Source organism: Rutilus rutilus, assembly GCF_951802725.1.
Source record: "Rutilus rutilus genome assembly, chromosome: 15".
Lineage (NCBI taxonomy): Eukaryota > Metazoa > Chordata > Actinopteri > Cypriniformes > Leuciscidae > Rutilus > Rutilus rutilus.
In genome coordinates this window covers 15,994,426-16,016,368 of record NC_140220.1, presented here as the reverse complement: position 1 = coordinate 16,016,368, position 21,943 = coordinate 15,994,426, and the positions used below count along the sequence as shown (strand labels likewise).

General features: G+C 37.6%; 1 protein-coding gene across 8 annotated transcripts; it reads right to left on the bottom strand.

Annotated features, from left to right (window-relative positions):
• Positions 1–276: 276 nt before the first annotated feature.
• On the bottom strand, positions 277–20,268 carry traf3ip2a (TRAF3 interacting protein 2a). Of its 8 annotated transcripts, XM_084431476.1 has the most exons (11): positions 20,029–20,156; positions 19,680–19,731; positions 17,150–17,677; positions 6,228–6,345; positions 5,052–5,141; positions 4,721–4,890; positions 4,562–4,650; positions 4,380–4,448; positions 3,738–3,842; positions 2,000–2,074; positions 277–1,861 (listed from the first exon to the last, which is right to left on the bottom strand). In XM_084431476.1, the coding sequence occupies exons 2-11, from the start codon at positions 19,693–19,695 to the stop codon at positions 1,715–1,717; spliced, it is 1,407 nt and encodes a 468-aa protein (XP_084287602.1). In that variant the 5' UTR covers positions 19,696–19,731; positions 20,029–20,156; the 3' UTR covers positions 277–1,714. The 8 variants fall into 8 exon arrangements, with proteins under 8 accessions (XP_084287602.1, XP_084287604.1, XP_084287605.1 ...); XM_084431478.1 differs by lacking the exon at positions 5,052–5,141 and having other exon boundaries at positions 20,029–20,268; XM_084431479.1 differs by lacking the exon at positions 5,052–5,141 and having other exon boundaries at positions 4,721–4,878; positions 20,029–20,268.
• Positions 20,269–21,943: the final 1,675 nt, after the last annotated feature.

Here is a 21,943-nt window from a genome sequence, read left to right as displayed (position 1 = left end):
TCTTCTTTTCATAGACTGAAGCACAGGCTCTACTCTTTCAGCTCAATGGTAATCTCAAACAAACATGGTGCTAAATAGCACTAAAAGTGGTTCATTGTTTTGTAATCATAGGGGAACCACTTTAAGTGCTATATAGCACCTATCTCTAAAGGTGCTATACAGAATCTTTGTCAAATGGTGTTATGTAGAACCATAAGAGTCTCGTGTGGGCCCTGGAATATTTCCTTATAGAGGGGCCTTGAGGGCAAAAAGATAGGCAGGTAGGCAGGTCAGTTAACAGCACACCGGTTTAATATTTGTAATTAAGAGATGGCAGAAACCGTGTCTATCTTTCATTTCCAATGTATATATCAGGGGTGCCCAATCCTGCTCCTGCTGATCGACTGCTGTTATTAGTAGACTCCACATCTGGCCATATCTTTAGAAAATGCAATCACAAATGATACATTGCTGGTAAAACTAAGATATAATTCTAATTTGATTCTAATTATAATTAAAAGTAGCATTCTGTTGTTGGAGAGTGTTGTGATATAAACTACAGCAGTGCTCAGTGTATTAAATCATTAACCAACAAATTAAATCATACACAGCAAAATCTCCAGAGTTAAATTAACTCTGCTCAGAGTACATATGGTCACACTCTACAGAGTGTTAAAGTAACTTTGAATAAAGATGTTCTGACCAAATTGTCTTAAAAAAAAAAAAAAAAAAAAAGGGCAAGTTTAATCTAGTCACCAGATATCACAGCTTGGCATATAGTAGATGCTTTAATCCAAACAATGTTTTACAAATGAGAAATGCTACAAGAGCAATTCATCTAAATGACACAATTACAAATGTCCAAATATGGCTAGGAGTAGGCTGTTTAATTAACTGCTATGTGTATTTTTCACCACGTTTACAGGCAGCATTCATTTAGAGCGTCTACAGAACATAGGATCTAACAGTCATTCTGTACTCTTTTCAGTTGTAGTGCTCCTAAAAAAAGTTATAAAAAGGGGGAGAGTGTACAGTCATCTGCTGTACAGTCAGCAGATTGGTATGGAAAATAAACATCTTCAGGGTGATACAAGACCCCACTGCAAAATGATCTCGCTTATGCAGCTACTTGACATATAAGTAAATAATAGAACACAATTAAATAATGCTGTCTGTTGTGCCCAGTATAGAAAAGCCTTACGTCTGGTGTAGACACTATGATTTTAAAGACAAGAAAATATGACAAGGCATATCTCACCATCAGATTACCAGTACAACGGTGGGTAATGAAGAGAGACCACAGTCTTATGTGTGCCTCAAAATATAAAGCTTCTGACAGTATGAAGCCAAACAAGTTAAGACGGCACTTATAAGAGTTCACATCACAAACACAAAGAGAAGCCCACTGAAGTTGATTAGTTGTAGTATTGTATTAATTACAATGTTTCAAAGAAATCCTATAGGATTTTTGCAAGTAAGGTCACTCTCAGACATGTCTGAGAGTGTCTTCATATACGTGTTTATGAAAGTTTAGAAACCACTGTAATCCAGTAAAATTACACTGCGGTAATAAGAATCATTATTTAGAGTGATCTTGTTTTTGTTTTTTTTGTCTTTTGTGTAATATTTTTGGGGGACAATGTCCTTAATTCTCATGAAAATGATGGTCCTAAAATAGGCTTTCCTATTTTTTCTTTTGATTTTGAGGTGAAACATGCTATAATGAGATAAACTCTTATAGGGGTTTTATAGTGAGCATCAGCTCTTTGCCCAGCGGAGGGACAATGTATTTCTCTTCTCTGAGTAAACGCAGTAACAGGTCTTTAGCATCTTCAGGCCACCGGTACAGACGAGTGCTCTGCAGCCACAGTGGAACATGACTCTGCAGAGAAAGCAACAGATTGTAAACTTATGGCCATCTTCATATATATATATATATAGGCTATATATATTTATTTCCTTTCAAACATGTATTTCGTCTCATGCCCTTAGCACATACATTTTGTTTTTGGAGACTTACTTGATTAGCATTGGGAAACAGCACTGGTACCAATCTGAAGTTCAAACATCTCTGCAGAATAAATTCATTTTGGATCTGAAAAAAACCCGGAATCAATCAAAAACATGCACAGCGAACCCAGAGGGGAAGTGAATTTATTAGATACCAAACCTATAAGAGTATAAAATATCTTACATATACTGTAAGAATATAAATTATAATATAAAAATATTATTTTACACATGCAAACTTATCTTGGTTTAAAAGGATAGTTCAGCCAAAAATAAAAATTCTCTCATCATTTACTCTTCTTCAAGTCGTTCCAAGCCTGTATGGCATTGGAATATAGCTGTGATCCCCAGTCAAAATTCGAAATCCTTTTAGTCACTTGTTTATTTCAATTTTTTTTTTCACAGGGATATAATACAACAGACGTTTAGGCTTGCAGGCCTTCTTTAGTGTGTTGAATGCTCCAATCCTTTCAACCACTATTTAAACTATTAATTAATTACACTGAAGTAATTAAAATTGACCAGTGTTAAAAATCACTCAATTAAATATGTTCAATAGCAATTATCCACATACAATATGATCTTGTTTAACACATTCACCAACAATCCTCATGAATCACAAGACATACATTTACACTAAGCACAATAACAGAGGATCCCACAATCAAAAATAAATAAATAACCATGGACAAATTAAAAAACCTTATGCATTAATCCAGGTAACCACATCAAATTCACAGCAGTGAAAGATCAAATGATTGAAGTCATCAGAAATACATTGTCACTGATCTTCACACTTAGAATATTTAATTTATAGGCTATATGACATTTGTAAAAATCATGTAGTAATCTATCTTTACATCAGAAAACAGAACAATCTAATTTTATGCCATAAGGAGCCAGTCAATTTAATTTATAAATCCAAAATGCTTCTCGTTTCAATAATTCTTTATTTATATCACCTTTACGTGATATGTCCCATATCGTTGAACTGTCTAACTGATCCTCCAAAGCAGCTTTCACTGGCCAAAGACCACCCAATAGGCCGTCTGACTGACATGTAAAGTAACCAATCACGGTTCGTTTTGTTCGGCATCAAGTTTAGGTGTGTGAAAATGTAAAGTTTATGTCTCTACAATAACTCTTGGACACTGTAGATCTTACAAGATCAACCTTATCAATAAAATAAATTTAAAGGAGAACTCCGGTCAATTTTAACATTGAGCTAATTTTTTTGTACATTTGGAGTGCTGTCAGTACAGAGAACAACGACAAAAATCGGTGTTGCCTACACCGAGTTATCCTCTTTTTAAAATTTGCACCCTGTTGACAAGTTGGGGCAAGTTTTAAACCTGCTTTTAGGCTCTTAACATCCTTGATGTGTCATTACAAGTGCACAGGTCACGTGAGTGATTCCTTCGGAGTGAACGCGGGTGAATCTGACTGCAGTGGATGTGAAAGATATTAATAAAAATGATGTTTATTCAGCCAGCGCACATACCTGTATTTACATCCTGTTTTCGGTCGAAGTCCACAGTAGTCGATTGTCGAGTTCACGCGCATAGGTTTAGTACTTTTTGTAGTACTAGATTTTACAATCTTTTTGTCGTTGTTCTCTGTACTGACAGCACTCCAAATGTACAAAAAAATGAGCTCAATGTTAAAATTGACCGGAGTTCTCCTTTAAGAAGCTTTCACACAGATCTATATAGAAGGATCTGAAAAGACAGCTGTCAACCAACTCTCACCTGAGTGTGTATGTATTTGGTGTGTAGTCCATGCTGATCAGATCCATCTCCTTCAACATCCATCTTATACTTTGGACTGATCACTACAATGATTAGCACTGACTTCTGCATAAAAAAAAAAAAAAAAGATTCCAGCAGAAAGCAGAGAATATAAACATACTAGCAAATTTTGCCTGAAATTGCTCAATATTAATTCATTTATATAATGTGTGTGATAATTTTCATAACAGCACTCCTGCACAGGTGATATTGCTCAATTTAACTACAGCCCAAGATTGACTACAATACTACATTCAGTGTTGTTCAATAAATCAATTTCAAACTTTTGTTTTTTCTTGTTTTAAAATCGAAATGAAGCACCCAGAGTAAAGAAAAACTCAATTAAAGGTGGAGTACCAGGGGTAGAGTTACGAATGATGTTTAAACAAAAAGAGCAATGTTTTAATAGTATCAAAAGTCACGGTATTTACACTTTTTGGAAGAAACAATCTATGAATGCTTACAGTATTTACATGTATTTATATATTAAGCTGTTTTTCTTTTTATATTACACATACATCACTTTTCAAAAACATTTCAGCTCTTTTCCTGCCACTGTAATAATAATAATAATAATAATAATAATAATACATAAATTCTTACATTTTTTAAAAAACTGTCCATCCATTTGTTGATATCCATTTCTCTAACTCTGTCTTCAAATATATCAATCTAAAAAAAAGAAAATGGTATTTGTTGTTTATTATATCTAGTATACACATGTGACAAACAATAAATGTTTAAATAATAGACACTGTAAATAAGCAAAAAGTAGGCAATCTTACAGCCGGTCTGAATCCTTGATTATTCAAAAAACTCACAAAGGGCATCAACTCTGCTGCAGTGTCCACAGAGTATGTTATGAAAACATCTCCTGAAAATCATAAAAGTTATATGTCAGAGTTCAAGGTGATCTGAAAATCTGTCTTTGAAGCATGACTCACTGCAGTCATCTGGAAGACTGATGTTGCGCTTCAGTGTTTGAAGGTGGCCGACAGCAGCTGGTTGGGACGGCTGGACAGACACTTCTGACATAAGCTCTCTCACAGGAGCTGTGCTCTGATGGGATGTAACGTGAGGAGGCCTCACAACAGCCACTTGTCTAGAGATGGGTCTCCAAAGGGAAGCAAAACGTTGAGATATGTACAGTTCAGTGTGTCATAACTTAAATTAAACGTGATGATTATTTCAAACTTTCTATTATTCCTTTTGAGTTTATAAAATGGATGCATTTTAAGTAATCAGAATTGTTTTACTGCTTTGAGTTAAATAAACCTGTTTTGTTTGTGATGATGACGACCACAGGGCTGGCAACCTGTAGTGCTTGACCAGTTACCCAGTGAAGCCAAGTGAATGGGTGACCTTCTGGGAAAGTTAATTAACTCAAGTTTTAAATTAGTACAACTTTATATTCACAAATAGGATGAATGCACTTAACTTAAAATATTGACAATAAAAAATAAGAAAAAAGGTTTTTCGGGGCAGGGCTTTAGCTTCCTTAATTAAATGGACAATGATATTTTTTATTTTACTGACTTATTGCTATAGTATGTTATTGCAATACTGTGGTTGTCTCTGAGTTATAGCATGTACATTTAGAAAGCATTTGTAACAAAAAACTCCTGGCAATAATGTGTTTTCAGTATTCTTTCCACAGCGCTGAATGTCATGGTTACTGTGGAACACGGAACACCTCACTTATATGATTTTATGGTAAAATTTGTTATTTTTTGTGTTAATTCAGGTGTATTTTGACCAAAAACAATGCACTGTGGCTTTAATTCAGAGTGAGCAGCGCAGCAAACATTGACTCTGCACCGAAGCGATGCCGTAATATATCAGCCTTAATATGTAGTGGCAATGCTGCTTCTGCTCTGTTCCTGCCGTGCGCCTCTGTGTCTGCCGTGCGGCACCTCTGTGTGTAGTGGGAATGAATCCTCTAATTTGTTAACATGTGCGGCGAAAAAAATATGCGCTGCTCAAGCTCTGCTTGCATATACAGTATGAAACAGGCCTTGTTTACAGGGTACTTCCTCAACAGTTAAGTTACATTATATTCCGCTTTATATAATACAGACTGTTTCAAAGCAGCTTCACACTAATAAACAGGAAAATAATAGTTTTAATGTTGCAAAATTCTACTTTTTATATATATATATATATATATATATATATATATATTAATTATATATATATATATTAATTGTCTTTTTAAACCCTAGCTGAGCAAGCTAAAGACAACAGTGGCATTGATGTATCCATCTGTCTGACATCCCAACTCCACAAGTTGTTTTTGCATCAAGCTTTTTTTATGTTAAAAAACAAGGCAAATTAGTTTTGGCAAGATATGACTACTTTAATTTTTGTTGTTTAAAACTAGAATTGATTGGTAGTTGGCACATTATGTATTGAAAAAAAAAAAGAAAAAAAAAAAAAGATTTACGCAGTCACCTGTTCTGAGCATAATATCTTGCATGCTCAGGTAGGGGCTGATGTAGCGGATAGCTGGGACATGGATAATTTGCAGGCAGCTTATGCCAGTGATATAAAACCTCTGGTGGGTACTCATCTATAAAGACAAAACACAGAATTCAATTTCTATGCAGTTAAGTTATGGCTAAATTATCTGCAGAGGCTACTCATTCAGGCCCACCTGGAATCTTTGTGCACAGAGCTTTGCAGATTTCCATAGAATTGGAACACCAGTCATTCTAAAAGTTCTACACCTCCCCTGGCCCATTGAGTCTTTGTTAAATATTTTGGCAAACCGAACAAAAGAATACAGGCTTTCAAAATAGTCTCTGTGGTGATCCACCAAAATGAAAAACCTTGATGAATCACACAAACATTTTTTCTTCTAAATTAAAAAAAACAAACATCTACTGGACATTTCACTCTTCATTGTTAGCTAACTATGGTTTCAGTATTTGCAAAATATTTGGCTTATCAGCCAAGCTAAATATAAAATATAAATATCCGCCTAAGGGTACATTCGGGTATAAAAATATGAAAATACTTTGTAGGGCCATAAAGTTGAGTCTTTTATCAGTAAACTTGTAATTATGAATGTGACATTTGGTCAAAAATATAAGTAAATTAATCGAATAAAGGCACTTTTTAAAATATTAAGTGAAGCAAAAAATAAATAAATAATAATAATCCCATAAAAGTGAGAGATAAATTTCTCGATCTCTTCCCACAATATAAGTCAATATAGAATGTGATTACACCAAGTACTACATGTTCCTGGATCAACATCTTTGTTGGTCCAGGAAAAAACATTACAAACAACCAATCAGATTCAAGGGACAAGTTTACAGCGTTATGTCAAGTTTAGGCTTATATAGGCATGACTATGTTGATCCAGGAACATGTCTTACTTGGCAAAATCACGGTGACCGTTTCAATTTAAATAATAATGAGGAGATTTGGTAACACTTTCTATGAAGTCCATGTTTATAATGAATTATAGCTCCATTTATACTTATTTATAAGTAATTATTACTTGTCAGGAAAACAGACTCAGCGGAAACGGTAAGTAATGCAATAGAGGGCAGTTTATTAAAACAGATGCAGTGAGATGGGAATGCAGATGATCATAAAACAACAACCAGAGTGAAAATAAATATATTAATCCAAATGGATGAGTTGCTCCACACACACCTTAGATTGCTGATGAATGGAATGATGATATTGTTCTCTTATCTTAAGGAGTGGAAGATAAAAGGTAGACACAGAGGTAAGTATCCACAGATAAATAGCACATACACAGCAATCCCCAGAGTTAAATTAGCTCTGCTCAGAGAACATTTGGAAAGAGAAACACAACAACTACAAGTGACTTCCAGCCACAGCCTTAGATGAAATCAACTGAAGATAAAAGACATTCAATCTCTCAAGATCTTAGCAGAGAAGGATTAAACAACTCCACAAACAGCATTACCAGCTTCACTTATTATGACCGCCGCCGAAGTTTTTTTTTTTTTTTTTTTTCGTCATCTACTGAATTTTTTCGTCAACGATACCAGGGACACCGAAACACCGGGGAACATGAAATTTGGTGGGCATGTAGCCCCACTAGACTTTTACGGAAAAATTTCGTTTGGTCCCCGGGGGCCACTCCCCCCCCGCGCTGGGCCCCCCCAAACCCAAAAAATGCAGTTTTTCCTAAATAACTACCTGAACCGTGGCACCGAGGACGAAGAATTTTTTATGGTATGTTGGTCTACTAGACTTTTACGGAAAAATTTCGTTTGGTCCCCGGGGGCCACTTCCCTACACGCGCTGGGGCCCCCGTGAATTTTTCGTCAACGATACCAGGGACACCGAAACACCTGGGAACATGAAATTTGGTGGGCATGTAGCCCCACTAGACTTTTACGGAAAAATTTCGTTTGGTCCCCGGGGGCCACTCCCCCCCCCGCGCTGGGCCCCCCCAAACCCAAAAAATGCAGTTTTTCCTAAATAACTACCTGAACCGTAGCACCGAGGATGAAGAATTTTTTATGGTATGTTGGTCTACTAGACTTTTACGGAAAAATTTCGTTTGGTCCCCGGGGGCCACTTACCCCCCCCACGCTGGGCCCCCCCAAACTCAAAAAATGCAGTTTTTCCTAAATAACTACCTGAACCGTGGCACCGAGGACGAAGAATTTTTTATGGTATGTTGGTCTACTAGACTTTTACAGAAAAATTTCGTTTGGTCCCCGGGGGCCACTCCCCCCCCGCGCTGGGCCCCCCGTGAATTTTTCGTCAACGATACCAGGGACACCGAAACACCGGGGAACATGAAATTTGGTGGGCATGTAGCCCCACTAGACTTTTACGGAAAAATTTCGTTTGGTCCCCGGGGGCTACTCCCCCCCCGCGCTGGGCCCCCCAAACCCAAAAAATGCAGTTTTTCCTAAATAACTACCTGAACCGTGGCACCGAGGACGAATAATTTTTTATGGTATGTTGGTCTACTAGACTTTTACGGAAAAATTTCGTTTGGTCCCCGGGGGCCACTTCCCCCCACGCGCTGGGGCCCCCGTGAATTTTTCGTCAACGATACCAGGGACACCGAAACACCGGGGAACATGAAATTTGGTGGGCATGTAGCCCCACTAGACTTTTACGGAAAAATTTCGTTTGGTCCCCGGGGGCCACTCCCCCCCCCGCGCTGGGCCCCCCCAAACCCAAAAAAATCAGTTTTTCCTAAATAACTACCTGAACCGTGGCACCGAGGATGAAGAATTTTTTATGGTATGTTGGTCTACTAGACTTTTACGGAAAAATTTCGTTTGGTCCCCGGGGGCCACTTACCCCCCCCGCGCTGGGGCCCCCGTGAATTTTTCGTCAACGATACCAGGGACACCGAAACACTGGGGAACATGAAATTTGGTGAGCATGTAGCCCCACTAGACTTTTACGGAAAAATTTCGTTTGGTCCCCGGGGGCCACTCCCCCTCCACGCTGGGCCCCCCCAAACCCAAAAAATGCAGTTTTTCCTAAATAACTACCTGAACCGTGGCACCGAGGACGAAGAATTTTTTATGGTATGTTCGTCTACTAGACTTTTACAGAAAAATTTCGTTTGATCCCCGGGGGCCACTCCCCCCCCGCGCTGGGCCCCCCGTGAATTTTTCGTCAACGATACCAGGGACACCGAAACACCGGGGAACATATAATTTGGTGGGCATGTAGCCCCACTAGACTTTTACGGAAAAATTTTGTTTGGTCCCCGGAGGCCACTCCCCCCCCGCGCTGGGCCCCCCCAAACCCCAAAAATTCAGTTTTTCCTAAATAAACTACCTGAACCGTGGCACCGAGGATGAAGAATTTTTTTATGGTATGTTGGTCTACTAGACTTTTACGGAAAAATTTCGTTTGGTCCCCGGGGGCCACTTACCCCCCCGCGCTGGGGCCCCCGTGAATTTTTCATCAACGATACCAGGGACACCGAAACACCGGGGAACATGAAATTTGGTGGGCATGTAGCCCCACTAGACTTTTACGGAAAAATTTCGTTTGGTCCCCGGGGGCCACTCCCCCCCCGCGCTGGGCCCCCCCAAACCCCAAAAATGCAGTTTTTCCTAAATAACTACCTGAACCGTGGCACCGAGGATGAAGAATTTTTTATGGTATGTTGGTCTACTAAACTTTTACGGAAAAATTTCGTTTGGTCCCCGGGGGCCACTTCCCCCCACGCGCTGGGGCCCCCGTGAATTTTTCGTCAACGATACCAGGGACACCGAAACACCAGGGAACATGAAATTTGGTGGGCATGTAGCCCCACTAGACTTTTACGGAAAAATTTCGTTTGGTCCCCGGGGGCCACTCCCCCCACGCGCTGGGCCCCCCAAACCCAAAAAATGCAGTTTTTCCTAAATAACTACCTGAACCGTGGCACCGAGGATGAAGAAATTTTTATGGTATGTTGGTCTACTAGACTTTTACAGAAAAATTTCATTTGGTCCCCGGGGGCCACTCCCCCCCCCGCGCTGGGCCCCCCGTGAATTTTTCGTCAACGATACCAGGGACACCGAAACACCGGGGAACATGAAATTTGGTGGGCATGTAGCCCCACTATAGATTTTACGGAAAAATTTCGTTTGGTCCCCGGGGGCCACTCCCCCCCCGCGCTGGGCCCCCCGTGAATTTTTCGTCAACGATACCAGGGACACCGAAACACCGGGGAACATGAAATTTGGTGGGCATGTAGCCCCACTAGACTTTTACGGAAAAATTTCGTTTGGTCCCCGGGGGCCACTCCCCCCCCCCGCGCTGGGCCCCCCGTGAATTTTTCGTCAACGATACCAGGGACACCGAAACACCGGGGAACATGACATTTGGTGGGCATGTAGCCCCACTAGACTTTTACGGAAAAATTTCGTTTGGTCCCCGGGGGCCACTTCCCCCACCGCGAATTTTCGTCAACGATATCAGGGACACCGAAACACCGGGGAACATGAAATTTGGTGGGCATGTAGCCCCACTAGACTTTTACGGAAAAATTTAGCTTGGTCCCCGGAGGCCACTCCCCCCCCGCGCTGGGCCCCCCGTGAATTTTTCGTCAACGATACCAGGGACACCGAAACACCGGGAACATGAAATTTGGTGGGCATGTAGCCCCACTAGACTTTTACGGAAAAATTTCGTTTGGTCCCCGGGGGCCACTCCCCCCCCGCGCTGGGCCCCCCCAAACCCAAAAAATGCAGTTTTTCCTAAATAACTACCTGAACCGTGGCACCGAGGATGAAGAAATTGTTATGGTATGTTGCTCTTAAGGGCCCACATCAACCTAGCCCATAATCACTCATTTGTGATTTGCGCCCCTCCCATAAAAAATGAAAATGCAATATTATTCTGCTTTAATCGCCCCTATCTTCAGTTGAGATGTTCAGAACTGCACCATATTTCATGTGTATGATTAACTTGACATCCTCTGGGGGTATGCTAAGTTTCGTAGAATTTCATCCATGGGGGGGTATAAAATAAATTCATTTATGTGCACATTTAGTGACTGTACACTCATCGGCCTGTAGATGGTGGTGTTGAGCGAAGGGTTGCTGGTTTAGGATGATACTGTCACACACACACATGCAGGAATACAAACAAACGCAAGCATGCACACACACTGACATCCACACGCACAGACACACACCCATACACACACATACAAATCCACATGCACAGACACACACACACGCGCACACACATGTACGCACGCATACATACACGCACAGCAGAGGTGGGAGACTCGAGTCATATGACTTGACTCGAGTCAGACTCGAGTCGCAATTTTCTGGACTTGAGACTTACTTGACTAGATCTCTGAAAAGACTCGACTTGACTTTAGACTTGCTCCTTGTGACTTTAGACTTGACTCGGACTTGTGCCTATTTACTTGAAATGACTTGTGGAAAATAATTTATTTCAATTATTGTGAATTTTTTTTTTTTTTACGGAAACTCGTTTTCCCTCCTCTGTGGCTGTCAATCATTCTCCATTCAGTATTCAAACAGCGCGCGCGCCTCTTCCGGTTGGATGCACGGTAAAACTCTCTCCATTCTCCAATATGATATATTCACATTATAATGCATGATCTGTAGATAAAAGGCTGTGGATTTGCATAAAATGACTTTATTTTGTTGGAGTTTGTTGCTGTTTTTAAACGACTCACTACCGTGTGCTTGTTAGATCACGCACATCACAAGGACTATGAATCGGCATCAAACGCACAATAACTGGAATTTAAAACTGTGAAACAAATGATCAATAAACTGTTGGACAGATATACACTAGGATTTGTGCGCTCGACATTTCTTCGCTTTGTGCCGTGAACTTTTAAATGCGCACTTGTGCAGCGCAGCGCTGAACACTGTGACTCCATGTTGCTTTGAGCACATCATTCTGCATACGCGCTTTGTGCGTTCTGTTTTGAAGCATTTCATTATCATAGTTTTGCGCACTGAAAGGTTATTAAAAGCTTATATTTTTTTATACCTAGCCTGCTCAATACATTTAAAATAAGCATAATTTAATTGTATATTATTTCTGTGTAGTGTAGGCTATATAAATACACTTCTGAATTCTTGACATTAATATATAAATATAAAATTGTGAAATGTATGACTGCCTGATTGAATTTTATAAGAGTACTAATAGTAATTTGTTTTTATTAACATGTTTAGATTTTATAAAATTACTGTGCAGATTTTTTCAAGAATTACTTTTTGCTGCTGATTTATACACATTAAGTTTAATAAAAATGCATAATACATTTATGTAATATTTAAAGGTGTTAACTGGAATCTTACACTGCAAAATAATAACTTAAAAAGGATTAAATTCATCACAATTATGTAAGTATCTGGAAATTTGACATCACAGCAAAATAACTATATGTATGGCTAGCACAAGATGGGAAAAGTTTTATTAATTCTTGTTTACTTGTGTTCATTTTTATTTTTTTATTTTAGAGCATTTAAAGTGCTTCTTAATGATATTTTATTTATTACACACAAGTTAGTTTATTTATTTTTGTAACCCATCAGCCCTCTGTGTCTAAATAAGTAATAAAAGTCCCAGAGTTAAAAAAAATGTGTAAAACGAGCCTGTGTGTGACTTGGTATGACTTGATGACTAAGTTGCGACTTGACTTGACTTGACTTGACTTGACTTGACTTGACTTGACTTGACTTGACTTGACTTGACCCTTACAACAGAATGACTTGACTTGACTTTGACTTGCAATGTTAAGACTTGGACTTGACTTGAGACTTGCATTTAGTGACTTACTCCCACCTCTGACGCACAGACACACACACACACACATACACAAACACACACACACACACAGACAGACATGCACATACTACTACTTTTTTTAGGTATATACATAAACACGCAATACAGCCAAATTGCTCCACGTCATTTATTTTTGTGGAAAGCCAGTGCAGGCCTGAGCGGCGGTCATATTTTGTACCGCCATGCGGTACATCTAGTTACTAACCAGATTGACTTTGTTTCAGTCATACGGTTATAGAAGTTCTTATTGAGAATTAAAAAGGTTTAGGTGTTGATGTTTTATTGAAAATGTTTAGTCACCGTTACGGTGATAAGTGTCTTTAGTTTGGCAGTTTTACTCTTGGCTTTTGATATGAGTTTGTGGTCTTTGTAACAGTGTTTACAAAAACATATAATTTGTTGCAAAGAAAGTTGGAAACAATAAGTCACTTATCTTATCCCTGACCAAAAGTGGTTATTAATGATTATATTCACCATCAATAATTTCTCGCCACAGATCAAACATCCTGAAAAAAGATTTTTAAATATATTGTAGGAATTTTTTTTCTAAGACACCCACAGACAACACGAATCAGCATATGAATCTCAACAATGGTGACGTGCTAACCCTAACCATTTTTGGTCAGGAAACTTTTTTATGAATTATTTTACTGTACGATGCTGAAACACAAACATGAGGACAAAAAATCCTAGATTTAAGCATTTTGCTCCTATAGTGTGTGGTGTGCCATGATGTGACAAAGACAGCACACCACAAACGAACAGATTTTCAACCAGAGTCTCGACTGTGAACACAGGAAATCTCGCAAAATTTCACGAGACTTCAGAATCAGCATGGTGGATGATATGCAAGAAGAAATTGCGAAGATAGTGTTTGGAATGATTTTCACAGAAAATTCACGTGAAAAAAAAACCATTGTACCCACCATTATATATAACCTTTTATACAAAAATATATTAATTCTTTATTGTCTTTATTTATTCTTTATTGGATTTATTGTCTCTTTAGAAAAAGTTATTTAATCCCTCTATAGAACCTCACTGAACCCTTAACACTCAGCTTCCTGCAAGTGTGTGTATGTGAGAATGACCGTGTCTTCCATCATCTCGCTTTCTGATTGGATATTGTTTTGTTTCACGTGATAATCCCCCCACACATCAGGATAGAATTTCTGATCGTAAATATTGAACATGTTGAATATTTACGATTCGCGATCGGGGCGGCTTCGGCATTCTTCCGAGCAGGTTCGGACACTCTTAACACACCTCACACCAAGGAAAAATCTGATAAGATAATCTGTAGAACCATCAAGATAATCAGGACATAGCTAGGATTGCCGGGAGGGGGGAAATCGGCCCGAAATCAGCCCAATTATCTTTTGGTGTGTACCCAGCATAAAGGGAACGCTGATCACCATTATGGTGACCAAAACATTTAAATAAAACATCAACATCTAAACCTCTGTTAATTCTCAATAAAACTTATTTTGCCGTATGACAGAAATAAAGACAATCTGGTTAGAAATAACTGAAGCTGCTGGTAATGCTGTTTGTGGAGTTGTTTAATCCTCCTCTGCTGAGATCTTGAGAGATTTATTGTCTTCTTTATCTTCAGTAGATTTAATCTAAGACTGAGGCTGGAAAACAGTTGTCGTTCTTGTGTTTCTCTTTCCTTCAGTTATTCTGCTTGTTAGCAGCAGGTGTTCATCACTAATGCTCAATCATCACTTAATTATTTACTAAATTATGTCATTAACTCTGATTCAGAGTTACTTTAACACTCTTTAGAGTGGGACCAAATGTTCTCTGATCAGAGTTAATTTTACTCTGGGGATTTTGCTGTGTAAGCGTCTTATGACGAAGACCAGACATTGGAGGTGTGTGTGGTGCAGGCTTTTATGCAGCGTGGTGAATGAGATGATTGATTACAGACCAGGTGGGAGATGACGTGAAGGTGGAGCTTGGCGATTCTGTGACATTACTATTCTATAAATATATTTATAAAGACTCATTAAGACTTATACTGCATTATAAGAAAATGTATAGTTACATTTATATTATTTTTATAACTACTAATAAGTCATGCATTTGCTTTTTCAAAGTGCATACTGATAATCTATTATACGCTTTTAATTTTTTCATAACTCATATCTCTTTTAATTTATTTTATAACTGTTTTAATTTTCTTACCTTTTATTTTATGATTATTTTAATTCCTTTCTGTAAAGCACTTTGAATTGCCATAGTGTATGAAATGTGCTATATAAAATAAACTTGATTTGCCTTGCATAGGCATAGACTTTTTTAATAATTCAGATTTATTTCTGTCAAATAAGTGAATATATTGTTAATAGCTGTGTTGTGTTCTTATTAATACTTATTGTGTGATAATATAGTTACTAAGCTCAATAAATGCATAATTGATGGCTTTCAGTAAAGTGAAAACATTGAATACAATTTTCCTAAAGCAAATGTTAAGAAATCACAAAGATGTGCTCATTATACATTTTAAGTTGCTGCTATTAAGCAATTTATTTTAAAACTGCTATAAGTAATACTATGCATATGTCTGAGGAGATTTTAACAAATCAAAATTATCATGCATGACATCTAATGCAAACATTAGCCATCAAAGACATAATTGATAACTAATTGGTACAGCAAACAAGTGTCTCTGGAACTATTTTATATTTGATCATTTATAAATCAGTGTATAATGCATTATGAGCGTGCACATTGCAAATGCATGAATTATAAGTAATTATAACAAATAATATAAATGTAACTATAACTGTTCTTATAATGCAGTATAAATCTTAATAAGTCTTAATAAATATATTTATAGAAAAGTAATACTTATAATAAATGGGGCTATAATTCATTATAAGCCTAGACTTCATAGAAAGTTTTAACGGAGATTTATTTTACCTTATTTCTAATATAAAACCTCTAGAGTAATAACTTAAAGATCTTCAAAACAAACCCCTTCAAAATAAAAGTTTGGTTTAACTTGAAGAAATTGTGACAGAAATATATTACTATTGCACAGTAGAATGTACTTCTCAAAGAGAAGATAATAATAATAATAATAATAATAATAATAAATATTCCTCCATGTTTTAATTTTAACAGTAAACCTTTTATCCAGCACTTTGTTATGCCATAAAAGGAATTGTTCAAATTTCATTTTAATACATCTTAGAAGACTTTAACTTAATTGTTAAAGTTTTATGCTTTTATTTGATAAATCCAGAAAAAAAACCAGACAATAGAATTTCTGTATATATATATATATATGTATGTATATATATATATTAAACATTTGAATAAATCATTGAGTTTTTAAAGTTTTATGAATTCAATTCACTAGGCATGCTTGATTACTAAAGTTTAATTAAACCATTAAAAAACAAGACAAAAAAAAATCGATAAAAAAGAAAACATAATTTAGGGGAAAAAACATATTTCATATGGCATGTCTTTAGATTAAATTTTATTTAACCATTAAAACTGAATTTGGCCGATGGATGATATCTGATGAAAACAAAATGCTTATGATCTACATGCAAACAGACGTGTGTTAAAGGGGTCATGACATACCCTTTTTATTTTAATATGTTCCTTTAAGTTCAATTATAATGTTAGTCAAGTTTATTCGCTTATCTTTGCAACACATAAATATTCCCCACCTCATTCTGTCCTCAGTCTCATCAGTAAATATATACGGTTTATAAATAATATAATTGGTAAACATTATATCCCTCTCCTTTTCACCTCACTCCTCACCACTGCTATATGGGGTATAGAAGTACCAAGGTAAAGTAAGCATTGAGGTGTTGTTGTGGAGGCGGCCAGATGCAAATGTCTACCACAGTGTGGAAGAATAACGTGGGGAAAGTATAAAATAAGTTATTTTAGCAGCTTGGTTTCTCTTGCTCTCTTTGGAGTGAAGAGGAATTTTCGAGGTCTGAAACCTATAGTATTTTTATAGCAAAATGACCACTTGTCAAAATGTCAAAAGATTAAAGAAAATTTGATTCCTCATATCATGATCCCTTAAATCATACCAATAACAGACATACCGTAAAATCCTGGCTGTTTTGGTGGAGAATATCTGCAAAAATTTTCACCCAGGTCAGAGCGAAGAGGACTAGGCTTTTCTAGACTCTCCTCATCCTCACTCACAGGGTTTCGGGCATGTGAATATAGGACAGGGGAATTGCAGTGGTTTTGAATGTTGATGCCTGAGAAATCTTCACTCAGATCTTCTATGTGGGCTCTACAGTCTCTCTGAAGGTGTCTTCCAGAACTTTGAGGCAAGTAGAGACTGGGCAGGCCTGCAGGACTCGCTGTGCGTTGTGAATCACTTATGGAGAGTTTGGTGAAGTGACTAACCCTTAAAACTTTAGGAGTAAGCCCACAGCAACCATCTGGGTAATCCTGCCTGCTTACATTGCAGACACATATTTCAGGGCCGAATCTCCTACTTTTGCCTGCCTCATTAGAGTTGTGTGTCTGGCACTGCTGGCATGTTGGCCAGGCCAGATTGAGAGAAGACGATGTCATAGACTCATCCGTCTCTACAGGCATACTAAGATGTGGACAGTGATCTGTGAAAACAAAACAATCGGACAAATGGAGAAAAAAAGAGAGAGGTTTATGTATGTTGAATGAAAGGAGTAAGCAATAATGTTGTCTATACATTTGGTTGATTCAGACAAATAACTTTTAGAGGCATTGACTTGTTTAATTATTTTAATTAATAAGTACTGTAATGCAGTGGTTCTCAACTGGTGGCACCATGACCCTAAAAAGGTGACATGTCTGTTCTAGTGCCACAGAAAGCAGGGACAAACTATGCTAAATAATACGCAACCTGCCATATAATGATGCACTGTTAATAGCATAATAAACTGGCTTATAAACATTATAAAAGAAAATCCTTCCCATACACTTTGTTGGTAACTTTAAAGGATGTGTATCCTGTGTGATATAATATCAGAAATAGACTACATTACAGAAGCACAGGTAATGCATACCCTTTCACCACTACGCATGTGCCTTGACGTGGTCAAGGGGTGGTTACAGTCAAACTACATTTTTCAATCCACTGACTTACATTCATACATATGCCAATTAAGGAGACAGGACATGCAAGCTCATGTGAATTTAAATTTCCAAAGTTTAAGTTTGGTGAACTTCATATAATTTGGTGAAATTCATATCACACGAAGATGTGTGACCAAAATAGATTGATACGTCAAGTCAAGTCACCTCTATTTATATACAGTAGTGCTATAAAAACAAAAATTCACTAAAAATATACATAGGAGAGATCATATAATAATAACAACAATAATAATAATGATGATGATGATGATGATGATGATGATTCCTCATTTAGACATATCTGAAGAGATCCCATCCCAATCTGCCGTAACTCATTCTGTGAATGTAGTATATGTGTACATACATTCATTCACATGTATATGGGAACATGTATGTGAAATATATGTACACAATAAAGGTTAAAACTTTGTGAATACTACATGTGATGCTATTTTTGTCTTCATTTATAAATATTTTATATGTATTAATATATGAAAAATATAAGCACTAGTTTCCCATATATGGAAATGTATTATGTAATATATTGCATTATATTTTGCAGTATATTCCCATATATTTCTGTTCCGTAAGGGTAATTAGAGATGGCCAATTCTTTGGGCAAGTCTCTACCTTGCATCCTACACACACCCACTCAAAGATCTGCTAGGTGATACAAAGGATTGGTGCTGGGGAAAACCACAAAAAGAGGCTTTTCAGAAATTAAAATCAGAACTGAGTTCAATGTGAGTATTGGCCTAAATGCGACAATGCGTTTTTTTTTTAAGGATGACGTCATTACACACACCATTTTATCAGCCAATTATTTATCTGTCTTTATTTATCTTATATATAAATATAAATAACAAAGACAAAAAACTAAAAACCAATCAATTCCCAAAGGACAAAATCCAGTCTCGCCAGGGAAGAAAAGACTATCGCAACTTCCATGTCGACTTTAAATGAGATTAAACATTGGCAATGTCTATATCTAAAAATCACTTCCACTGGAAAATTTAACCCCACCATGAATAAACGGAGAAATAAAGCATGCTTGGCCTTTTATGCCATAAAGCGACAATGTCCCATAGAGATCTCGATTACAATATGAGCCAGATTCTAACATCTTCTGTGGCTTGTTGCACAAAGCTGGTTTCAGTTACAATACCATACAAGGATCAAGATTCAAGAATATTTTTCCACAAAATTCTCAACAAATCAAAACCATATTGTGTTTTAATGTTTTATTTTGAATGTTTAACATTTGTTTGTAGTTCCAATTATGCTCAGTTTTGTTTCACAGAATTTGTAAAACAAACAAATTTTCCTGTAAAACAGGTTTTCTTTTATCGGAAATATTTTATTGTTATTTTGGGGTGAAATTTGACCCGGGCATGTTCTGGAAGGCTTGGGGATATTCATACAGTATAATACAGGCTTGGTGATGTGATACAGTATGCTGCTGTAATGAATAGTGTAAAACAAAGCTTGTCAAAACAGATTTACCTTGAAAAGATTCCATTGCTTTTTCCGTATTCTTGAATTCAGACTGTGATTTCTGATGGGGTAAATAACACAAAAACACACAACACGGTTCAGAAAATTATATATGAATCAATAGAAGGCATTTTAAGTAAAACAAAGTAGCCTACAACTTAGCCTAGTTCGTGAGGCCTCTTGTGAGTCCAGAGTTGAAAACTCTGACCTCTCTTTATGAAACAATACCAATCGTCAAAGCACATACAATACTCTAAAGTTCAATGCAACTTTTTATTTTAAATAGATCAATAGTTTCAAGATCAAACATATGCACGAATAGACTCGTTTACTGATTACAGGATTGTCGGTTTCTTACCTGTTCAAGAGCTTATACGTGTCTCTTCCTGGATAGCGTCACACCTGCTTTCGGTTCGTTCAGGAAACGTGCACTTATATGCAAATTGGGGGAATTCTACATTAGGCTTGTTTGAGATGCGCCTTGCCTCGCCTGAAATGCAGTCGAGAGTAGGCGGCTGCAGTGAGAGGAGGAGTGAAAAAAGCGCAGGCAAGCCGGACAGATCTCTCTTCTCGTAGTGGATTTGACACCTGCGAGATCAAAGATGGATATCGCGGGATTCACGCTCGTGCACAGTGTTGCTAATGAACTGGATGTAATTCAATTTATGTTGCTTTTATATGAAAATAAATAAAATGAACAAGACACCCAAAGTACTTGTTATTTAATTCCATTCCAAATACATGTTTATCAATATTTTTTTCTTTAATACAGACATATGTGTTTTTATTTATTTATTTTTTATAAAAATTAAATTGCATAACCCATAGAGATCGCACTGTTAGATAGTTTGGGAATATTCACACATAACGTATACACATAAAACATGATATCAGAGTTTTAAAATCAAACATTTTAAAAGAGAACAATACATCACGGTTGTTTAAACCAATGAACATTAAGCTGTGTCGTCAGCAAGTCGTTTCCCATCATGCTTCTGATCAGCGCAGTCGGTGGAGAGCAACTAGGCTTGTTTGAGATGCGCTTCGCCTCGCCTGAAATGTAGGCGAGAGTAGGCGGCTGCAGTGAGGGGAGGAGTGAAAAAAGCGCAGGCAAGCCGGACAGTTCTCTCTTCTCGCAGTGGATCTGACAGCTGTGAGATCAAAGATGGATATCGCGGGATTCGCGGGATTCACGCTCGTGCACAGTGTTGCTAATAAACTGGATGGAATTTAAGTTCTGTTGCTTTTATATGAAAATAAATATAATGACCAAGACACCCAAAGTAGCCTACTTATTTAATTCCATTCCAAATACATGTTTATCAGTCTTTTTTTCTTTAATACAGACATGTTTTTTATTTTATTTATTTTTTATAAAAAATACATTGCATAATCCATAGAGATGGCACTGTTAGATAGTTTGGGAATATTCACATATACATAAAACATGATATCAGAGTTTTAAAATCAAACATTTTAAAAGAGAACAATACATCACGGTTGTTTAAACCAATGAACATTAAGCTGTGTCGTCAGCAAGTCGTTTCCCATCATGCTTTTGATCAGCGCAGTCGGTGGAGAGCAACTGCGCTCAACTGCAGAATCCGACAGGTGCGCCTTGCGCTCGCGAGAGATTTTTGACATACGTCAGCATGACATCAGAGCAAGGCGGACCGCACTCGGACACATTTCTAACCGGCATGCATCTCGCGCTGATCACCGGTGATCGATTCTGCGCAGATTTTGCTCATCTCAAACAAGCCTACTGCGCTCGACCATCTATGCGCTCGACTGCAGAATCCGACAGGTGTGCCTTGCGCTCGCGAGAGATTTTTGACATACGTCAGCATGACATCAGAGCAAGGCGGACCGCACTCGGACACATTTCTAACCGGCATGCATCTCGCGCTGATCACCGGTGATCGATTCTGCGCAGATTTTGCTCATCTCAAACAAGCCTATTCTCTTTATGCAAATATTGCGCAGCGAAAAGTCTGAGCCATCCAATCAAGTTAGAGAACAACGGGACGATCTGAAATCCAACGCTAAACTAGGCAGGATTTCACATTTTCACCAGAGAAGCGTGTGCAAGGTGTAACCCAGGTTAAAAAACCAGTATTAACAAAGAATTAGAAAATTCAAATCCTATATATATATATATATATATCCTATATAAATTCTCTTTTCATTTCATAAATTATTTTCATGCGTTTTAAAATAGCCAATTAAAATTAGTTTTATTTGGGAGGATTGACCAATGAGAGTGCATTTCT

Excerpts from the sequence above, each read along its gene's own strand:
- traf3ip2a (XM_084431475.1), bottom strand. The coding sequence starts at position 17,771 with ATGTATAGACAACATTATTGCTTACTCCTTTCATTCAACATACATAAA. Across the intron at positions 6,346-17,149 it reads AAAACAGCCAGGATTTTACG|ATGAGTACCCACCAGAGGTT; the intron begins GTATGTCTGTTA and ends TTGTCTTTATAG. Across the intron at positions 4,449-4,561 it reads ATCAAGGATTCAGACCGGCT|ATTGATATATTTGAAGACAG; the intron begins GTAAGATTGCCT and ends TCTTTTTTTTAG.